Raw genomic sequence first — 9,894 nt, forward strand, 5'->3', positions numbered from 1 at the left:
TCATTTAACGATGTGTTTGGGTTTTTTTTACCATCCTTTAACGTGTTTTTTTTTAAACCCTCCATTAAACTTTATTTTAATAATCAAATCCTCCTTTAACCTTATCTTTCTAAACCCGGCATTACCCTTACCAAACCATCCTTTTACCTTTTCTGTTAAACCCTCCTTTGACGGTTTTTTGCTTTGTTTTTTTAACCCTATAGTAAAGAGTGGTAACTCTCTCCATGGTTACTCTCTCCTACTTTCGCCGGTTCCAGAGCGGTGTTCATCCTTTAACCTTTCTATTTAACCCTCCTTTAACGGTTTTTCTTGTTTGTTTCCTGTTAGCTTTTTTTTTTAACCTTTCTTTCGCTTGGCGGTCCACAGCAGTGTTTTCAATCTTTTAACCTTTCTATTAAACCCTCCTTTAACGGTTTCTTTTGTTTGGTTGGTTGTTTTTATGTGTGTTTTTTACCCTCCTTTTGCCGGGTCCACAGCAGTGTTTTCGTTTTAACCGTCCATTAACGTTTTAAATTTTTTTTAAATCTACATTCGCTGGGTCCACAGCAGTGTTCTTCCTTTAAACCTTTCTTTTCAACCCTCCTTTAACGGTTTTGTTTGTTTTTAACCCTCCATTCGTTGGGTCTAGGGAGGTGTTCATCCTTTAACCTTTCTTTTTAACCCTGCTTTAACGGTTTTTGTTTGTTTTTAACCCTCCATTCGCTGGGTCTAGAGAGGTGGTCATCCTTTAACCTTTCTTTTTAACCTCCTGTAACGGTTATTGTTTGTTTGTTTTTAACCCTCCATTCGTTGGGTCCACAGCAGTGTTCATCCTTTAAACCTTTCTTTTTAACCCTCCTTTAACGGTTTTTGTTTGTTTGTTTTTAACCCTCCATTCGTTGGGTCCACAGCAGTGTTTATCCGTTAAACCTTTCTTTTTAACCCTCCTTTAACGGTTTTTGTTTGTTTGTTTTTAACCTTCCATTCGTTGCGTCCACAGCAGTGTTCGTCCTTTAAACCTTTCTGTTTAATCCTCCTTTAACAGTCCTTTTTTGTTTGTTTGTCTGTTTGTTTGTTTTTAACCCCTCTTTTCGCTACAGCGGTGTTTGAGCGTCTGGAGCTGGAGAACGACGCCATCCAGAACGAGACCCTGTGCAAGATGTGTCAGAGCAAGGAGGTCAGCGTCCTCTTCCTGCCCTGCGGTCACCTCGTGGCCTGCGCTGAGGTGGGTGTTGGGGGTGGGGTGCTTGGGGGTGGGGGTGGTGGTCTTGTTCTGGGCTGGGCTGGGCGGGGCTGCGTTAAGAGTTTGTGTGTGTGTGTGTGTGTGTGTGTGTGTGTGTGTGTGTGTAGTGGGTGGGGTGGGGGCTTGTGTGTATGCGTTTGTTGTTGTGTGTGTGTTGGGGGCAGGGGGGGGGTGGGTGGATGTTTGTGTAGGGGGTGAGGGGAGGGGGGAACGTGGTGTGGTGTGGTGTGGTGTGGTGTGTGTGTGTGTGTGTGTGTGTGTAGGGCGGAGGTAGGGGGTGTTGTGTGTGTGTGGGGGGGGGAATGGGGGGGATGTATGTCTTTGTGGGGTGTGTGTGTGTGTGTGTGTGTGTGTGTGTGTGTGTGTGCGTGCGCGCGCGCTCGTGCAACTGCGTGCGCCCGTACCGTAAGCATCACTGAACGTTCTTTACAGTCATAAGTTGTTGTTTTCATTTTTTTTGATTGCTTGCTTGCTTGATTAGTTAAAATCCTTTGTGACATATGCCTGGACTGTGGAGAGGAATAGAGGATGGGTGGGTGGATAGATAGATAAATAGATGGATGGGTGGGTGGACAGATAGATAAGTAGGTGGATAGATGGGTGGATAGATAGATAGGTGGATAGATGGGTGGGTGGATAGATAGATAGATAGATAGGTTGATAGATGGTGGATAGATAGATAGGTAGGTGGATAGATGGGTTGATAGATACATACATACATAGATACGTGGGTGGGTAGATGGATGGGTTGATACATACATACATACATACATACATACATACGTGGGTGGATGGGTGGATGGACTAACGGACTGACTGGCTGATTTGTGCAGTGCTCCCATGCCTGAATAGATAACGTGGGTGGGTGGATGGATAGACAGATAGGTGGGTGTGGGTAGGTGGGTGGATAGATAGATAGGTGGGTGTGGGTAGATGGGTGGATAGATAGATAGGTGGGTGTGGGTAGATGGGTGGATGGATGGATAGATAGATAGGTGGGTGTGGGTAGGTGGGTGGATAGATAGATAGGTGGGTGTGGGTAGGCGGATGGGTGGATAGATAGATAGGTGGGTGTGGGTAGATGGGTGGATGGATGGATAGACAGATAGGTGGGTGTGGGTTAGTGGGTGGGTGGATGGATAGACAGATAGGTGGGTGTGGGTAGGTGGGTGGATGGATGGATAGACAGATAGGTGGGTGTGGGTTAGTGGGTGGGTGGATGGATAGACAGATAGGTGGGTGTGGGTAGGTGGGTGGATGGATGGATAGACAGATAGGTGGGTGTGGGTTAGTGGGTGGGTGGATGGATAGACAGATAGGTGGGTGTGGGTTAGTGGGTGGGTGGATGGATAGACAGATAGGTGGGTGTGGGTAGGTGGGTGGATAGATAGATAGGTGGGTGTGGGTAGGTGGGTGGATAGATAGGTGGGTGTGGGTAGGTGGGTGGATAGATAGGTGGGTGTGGGTAGGTGGATGGATAGACAGATAGGTGGGTGTGGGTAGGTGGATGGGTGGATAGATAGATAGGTGGGTGTGGGTAGATGGGTGGATGGATGGATAGATAGATAGGTGGGTGTGGGTAGGTGGGTGGATGGATGGATAGACAGATAGGTGGGTGTGGGTAGGTGGGTGGATGGATGGATAGATAGATAGGTGGGTGTTGGTAAGTGGGTGGGTGGATGGATAGACAGATAGGTGGGTGTGGGTAGGTGGGTGGGTGGATGGATAGACAGATAGGTGGGTGTGGGTAGGTGGGTGTGGGTGGATGGATAGATAGATAGGTGGTTGTGGGTAGGTGGATGGATGGATAGATAGATAGGTGGGTGTGAGTAGGTGGATGGATGGATGGATAGATAGATAGGTGGGTGTGGGTAGGTGGGTGGATAGATGAATAGATAGATAGGTGGGTGTGGGTAGGTGGATGGATGGATAGATAGATAGGTGCGTGTGGGTAGGTGGGTGGGTGTGGGAAGCGGGTGGGTGGATGGATGGATGGATGGATGATGATGGATGATGGACTGGTTAACTGACTGACTGGCTGGTTTGTGCAGTGTGCCCCTGCCTTGAGGTCCTGCGCGATTTGTCGACAGTCCGTGAGCGGCTCAGTGCGCGTGCGCATGGACAACGTTTCCGGCGACCCGCCCGATGCGCCGCCTGTAGAGGGCGCTGAGGCAGGGGAGGCCACTACCATGCCGGGTGGACCTTAGCATCGGGCATCTGCCAGCTGTTGTTGTTGAATTTCATTTTGTGACAGAACGTCCAGATTTGATGATATTGGAAAGCAGTTACTTCCTTAAAAGTACACGAAATCAAAATCAGTTTCTGATTTCTGACTATAAATCCAAAAGAGAGAGTGAAGAGTGTGTATAAAAGCTGAGGGAAAATCACAAAGAGGGGATATAATAATATGTGACATGTTTTCTTCTTTTTCTTATATCTCAGATTCTGTGTATTATAAGGTTCAAAATGTGTGTGTGTGTGTGTGTGTGTGTGTGACTTCACAGGTATCACTGGTAGAAGTTGTATACTTCTCGTATTATTTGTAGAAAACTGTGTTTATATTCATATTTGTTTAGATTTCTTACGTTTTTATTCTAAACTAGATTATTCAGGTGCTATCAAATTGTTTGAACAGGACTACATTTATTTCTGTTTGGATTTCCGGAGTTTGGATCCAACACTGACCTTCAGGGACTGTATACGTACAGGTCTCATATTGTAAAAAAACCAAAAAAAACCCAAACCCCCCACCCCCCCAAAAAAAACAAACAAACAAACAAAAAAACGAACAAACAAAAAAACAGCACCAAAAAACAAAACAAAAACAAAAACAAACCAAACCAAACCAAACCCCAAACTTAGTTTATATTTCTGTTTGAAGTTCTCATGTGTCTGCCTACGACTAACTTTCTTTGAAGAATGTTTGATATTGGAAGCTTCGAACAGAACTTGCAGTTTACATAGATTCCATTCTGATATGTGTAAACTTTGTTTAAAACTTTGAAGTCATATTGTTTCAGGTATTTGTTCAATATTTGCTGTATGTATATGTGGCTTGTTAATGCGTATTAACATCAGTTTTGTTTTACTTTTGAAGTTACATGATTGCAGTCTGTTCATTGACATGTGTGAAAATTAGCAGTGAATATGAATGTAAAAACAGCAAATGTATACATAATTCTGCATGTGATGGCGATTTTCATGTTTTGTATTTGATATGATACCGCGCGGAAGAAAAAAAGATACAGCAGTATTACAAGGAATGAGAACAACACAACAGTGAAGTGAACAAAAAGTACGAATATTGGCAACGTGTGTGTTCTTCTTTCTACATTACATCTTTTAGTTTCCCTTTGGCATTTTCCTCCTGATAGTATTATCATATATCATCATAAGCTTGAAGCTTTGGAACATCATTGGATTGTGATTTTTTTTTTTCATCTGTGGAGAAGTGGTGTCCGGTTTCATGAGGGAGGGCGCGTGCGCGCGCGCGCGTACACACACACACACACGCACGCACACACACACACACACACACACTCACACACACACACACACACACACACACACACACACACACACAGCCCCCCGAACCCCACTTTTTGTTTTCCTCTCCACCACCACAGGTAGAACGAGCAAATTATGGCATTCTTGAAATCATTTGCCGACAGACAATGCATTGTATCTTGATGAGAAAACATGCAACATTTCGCTTGAAAATAAACACGATATTGTAATTCCACGATTATCTGAAAAACAAACAACAACAACAACAACAACAAAAAAACCGTTAAATCATGGTGCTGCTGCTACTGCTGTTGCTTCGACTGCTACTACTACTACTACCGCTGCTGCTGCTGTTGCTGCTGTGACTACTACTACTACTACTATTAACGCTGCTGCTGCTGTTGCTGCTGCTGCGACTACTACTACTACTACTAACGCTGCTGCTGCTGTTGCTGCTGCGACTACTACTACTACCGCTGCTGCTGCTACTACTACTTTTAGTATCCTTAGAAAGAATACATGAAAAGTGCAAACGCTTAGACACGTGTGTGTGTGTGTGTGTGTGTGTGTGTGTGTGTGTGTGTGTGTGTGTGTACATGTTTGTGTGTCTCTTAGAACAACGGCAGATGTGTAAGTCGGCCAAAGTGCTAATGTCTTCACCGTTGGAAAATAAAGATTCATTCATTCATTCACTCTCTCTCTCTCTCTCTCTCTCTCTCTCTCTCTCTCTCTCTCTCTCTTGATTATAAATGGATCTTGTAATAATGACACCAGTGGGGATTTTACTTTTGTGTCACCACATGGAAATAGTGTCATCGACTACTTTCTTGTTTCAGAAAATTTATGTAAGCGTTGTGATTTGCAGATTGATGTTTGTTTGTTTTCCTGGCACTTGCCTGTTGTACTGAAATATGAGAATGATCAGTGTGTTGTAGAAGACCAGGAACCAAAGACAGAATGTGCTGTTGAAAACAAAATTGTGTGGAATGAAGAAAAGGTTCAGCTGTTTAAAGATGAGCTGGACAGTAATGAATTTAGAGAAAGTATATGTGAAGCTCACCGCATGTTATGTTTGAATGTGGACAGGGGAGTTAATTTGTTTACTAATGCGTTGTACGGAGCTGCTGCGTGCATGGTGAGAGTGTGTGGAAAAGGAAAGAAAGAGTTTAATGATTGGTTTGATATAGAATGTAAACAGAAGAAAAAACAGGTTAAGAGATTACTTAAGAGATTTCAAAGATGTAAGACGGAAAATGATAGGAAGCAGAAGAAAGAAGACTATACGAAAGAAAGAAAAGTGTATATTGATCTAAAGAGAGACAAAAAACGAGCGTTTGAACAAGAAAGATTAAAAAGACTAAAAAATAATGTTCATGACCCAAAGATGTTTTGGTCAATTATAAGATCGGTTAATAAGAAAGCAGTGATCTATAATGATATCAGCACTCAGCAGTGGTATAATCACTTTTTTAATGTTTTTAACGCAGCTGGGGATAGTTTTGAACAAGAAGAAATTTTGTTTGAAGACGAAGAGAACAGGGGAGAGCAACCTTTATTCGATGACCCAATAACTAAGCAGGAAGTTATTAATAGTATAAAGAATTTAAAAGCTGGTAAAAGTTCTGGTCCAGACTTCATTGTAAGTGAAATGTTAAAAAATGCAAATAACTCTGTCATAGAATTCTTAGTTTCTTTATTCAATAAATTGTTTGAAGATGGGACATTTCCTTATGATTGGTCGAAATCCATTATTATCCCCATACATAAAAAAGGCAACACGAATGATCCGGATAACTACAGGGGAGTAGCATTGACAAGTGTAATCAGCAAAGTTTATACTCATATTTTGAATAAAAGACTTACGAAGTGGGCAGAAACAGAAGAGAAAAACATTGAGCAGCAGGCGGGTTTTAGAGCTGGTTATAGCACGATAGATCACATATTCACACTGTATTCTTTGGTACAAAATTATCTCTTACGAAATTCTAAATTATATGTAGCATTTGTGGATTTCAGAAAAGCGTTCGACTCTGTAAATCGTAATATTTTGTGGGATATTTTGAGAAAAACTGGTGTACATGGCAAGCTTTATACGGCCGTTAAGAGTATATATGATTCTGTCCTTGTGTGTGTACGTGATAAATGTAATTATTCTGATTTTTTCGAATGTCCATATGGTGTTAAACAGGGTTGTCTGCTAAGTCCCTTGTTGTTTTCGTTTTTCATTAATGAACTTGCTGTTGAAATATCAAAAAAGGGTAGACATGGAATTCAGATGATTCCAGGAGCAGTAGAATTGTTTTTGATGTTATTTGCAGATGATATTGTACTTTTGTCTGATACGGCCATTGGATTGCAGAATCAACTAACTGTTTTAAAGCAAGAGGCAGACAGATTGCGGCTAACTGTAAATCTTGAAAAAACTAATGTTATAGTTTTTCGAAATGGGGGCCACCTTTCAGCACATGAAAAATGGTTTTATGGTGATAAAGAGTTAATAGTGACGAATTCCTATAAGTATCTGGGGATGTTATTTACCACGAAATTGAGTCTGTCGTCTGCTTGGGCTGAAACAAGCAAAAAAGGGAAAAAAGGGGTAATAGAAATTATTAAATCTTTTCGGAAGCTACATTCCATTGATATGAGCCTTTTCTGGAAATTGTTTGACACACAGGTTGAACCGGTTTTGACATATGCAGCAGAAATTTGGGGACTTTTGATTAATAGTCAACTCGAAAGGGTGCACACATTTGCCATTAAACGTTTTCTCGGCGTTCCACTACACTCATCAAACACAGCACTATATGGGGAAACCGGCAGATACCCACTGTATGTTAAGACTTTCGTAAAATGTGTAAAGTATTGGATTAAGTTGACAAGGCTACCGGCTTCCAGATTGTGTAAGCAAGCGTATGAGATGATGTTACTGCAAGAAGAGAGAGGCAAACAAAACTGGGTTTATCAAATCAAAAAAACTCTAACTGAACATGGATTTGGACTTGTTTGGATGTGTCAAGGAGTGGGTTACGAAAATGTGTTTATCTCAGAATTTAAAGATAGATTGATAGCATGCTATAAACAAAATTGGCATGGAGAAATGGAAAGTAATGATAAATATAGCTGGTTCTTTTCCTTCAAGACAGCATTTCAGACAGAAAGATATATTTCAGTCATAACAAACAGGTGGCACAGAGTCAATCTTGCTAGATTTAGATTGAGAACAGTCGGGCTGAATGCTAATAAAAGATGGTTTGAGACAGGTGGATTAACATCTCCTTGTCCAGTGTGTGGCGAGAATAAAGAAGATGAGATACATTTCATGTTCAGTTGCAAAGGATACGAGGAGGTTCGGGAAAACTGTACAGTCTTTAAAACAGCTGCAGCAAAGAGGAAAGACCTGGTCAGTGTCTTAACATCAAATGACGAAAATATTATCCTCTCACTTGCAAAATACCTCTCAGAGGCAGTAGATACACGGAAAAAGAAAATAAATGATCAAAATGCCCGTTAATTCATAATATATACAAACATTAATGGTTTCCAAAATGATTTCTTTGAGGGTTAAAATTAGAAGCAGATAGAATTAGTATTTGGATGGTCAATCTAATGATGATGATGTTGTTATTTTTTTGTGTGTGTGCAATTTTGTTGGCTGTTGTTTATTGATATAACCTTTGTAACATTAGGTGCGCTAGTTTTTGTTTTTGTTCTGTTTTGTTTTACTTTTTCAAATGATTGGATAAAACGACACTGTAACTTCCCCTGCACCCCCCTGTCACATGGGCTGTTAAGCTAATGACAGTAAAGAGTCAAAAAGTGTCTCTCTCTCTCTCTCTCTCTCTCTCTCTCTCTCTCTCTCTCTCTCTCTCGTGTGTGTGTGTGTGTGTGTGTTTGTGTGTGTGTGTGTGTGTGTGTGTGTGTGTGTTCATGTAACGATATGGCTTTTTTTTCTCTCTCCCTTTGTTTTACTTTGCTATTTCACCAAAGGCAGCTAAATCATTTGTGATAAACGTGTGGTAAGAATGAACACTGTGGTTTTGAGTGACCAGATTGAGCGCATATCCCTGCGTACTATTGTCTGAAAGCAGTACTTTCCATGATTACCGTGTGATGAGTACATAGAAAAACGTGCATGACTGCTTAAGATGTCGTTGGTCTTTTTTGGGACAATAAAACACGCAAGCCTACTTTGAATATCGTTTGTTAGTTTGTGTTGTTTGTTTGTTTGTTTTTGTTTTTTCTTGTTCGTTTTTTTTTCATCGATTTTATTGGTTCACATGATGGCAGCACATTGATTTTGTGGAAATGGGAATGTTTTCTGACGAACATGAATAAACATGAGATGACGTGATCGTTCAATTATCTGTTTTTTTTTCACCAGTTTCACAGGCTTTGATTCGTGTTCAAGTTTGAGTGTACAATGCTTATACTGATACATTATATCCCCTTTGTTCAATTTTGAGTGTACAATGCTTATACTGATACATTATATCCCCTTTGTTCTGGAAAGGCCCAACGCATTAAAGACTCTATTTGTCATTCGTGTGTGTGTGTGTGTGTGTGTGTGTGTGTGTGTGTGTGTGTGTGTGTGTGTGTGTGCGTGTGTGCGTGACTGATGCATAACTGAATGGGACAGGAAACTAATGACGAGCGCCTACATACAGCTTTTAGTCGGCTCTTACCAGGCAGGCAGCCTTGTTGTGCAAATGACTTCGTGTTTGTAAAGCGCCTAGAATAGGCGCTCTAGGCTATAAGCGTGACATCAATCAATCAATGTCTTCAATCACCAGTGTGTGTGTGTGTGTGTGTGTGTGTGTGTGTGTGTGTGACATTAAACAAAACTCCTTCCTTCCTTCCTTCCTTTCTAGTATAGTTGAATAAGACTAAAATAATCAGCTGGCACACTCGTTGCACCTGACGTATTGCAGTTATCACGACATTAGGTTTCAGATTCGGCATACACCTTTCATGCCCTGCTCTCATGGTGACCTCATTTTCGACCCCTCTTCACTTCCGTGCTTGGGGTGAGTCCTGTCAAGGCCTTCGCTGTCGGCAGATTCATGGGGGTACTGTCAATGTGGGGATGTGGTGGCGGTCACCACAGTGGGGAGTGGGGGGCAGGTGGGTGTGGGAGGCGCACACTCTGTCCATTATTGTCAGTAGGG

The 9,894-nt window shown here is 41.7% G+C and overlaps 1 protein-coding gene across 1 annotated transcript in view; it reads left to right on the top strand.

Moving 5' to 3' along the window:
• The window catches only part of LOC143298322 (uncharacterized), a 29,986-nt gene extending 20,732 nt beyond the window's left edge, over positions 1 to 9,254 (top strand). Inside the window, exons 8-9 of the mRNA XM_076611158.1 lie at positions 1,080 to 1,204; positions 3,274 to 9,254. Coding sequence (XP_076467273.1) covers positions 1,080 to 1,204; positions 3,274 to 3,429 — 281 coding nt within the window. The 3' untranslated portion in view covers positions 3,430 to 9,254. The remainder of the gene's footprint in view (positions 1 to 1,079; positions 1,205 to 3,273) is intronic.
• The last annotated feature ends 640 nt before the right edge of the window (positions 9,255 to 9,894 follow it).

The sequence above is a fragment of the Babylonia areolata genome, chromosome 23, assembly GCF_041734735.1.
Source record: "Babylonia areolata isolate BAREFJ2019XMU chromosome 23, ASM4173473v1, whole genome shotgun sequence".
Taxonomy (NCBI): Eukaryota; Metazoa; Mollusca; class Gastropoda; order Neogastropoda; family Buccinidae; genus Babylonia; species Babylonia areolata.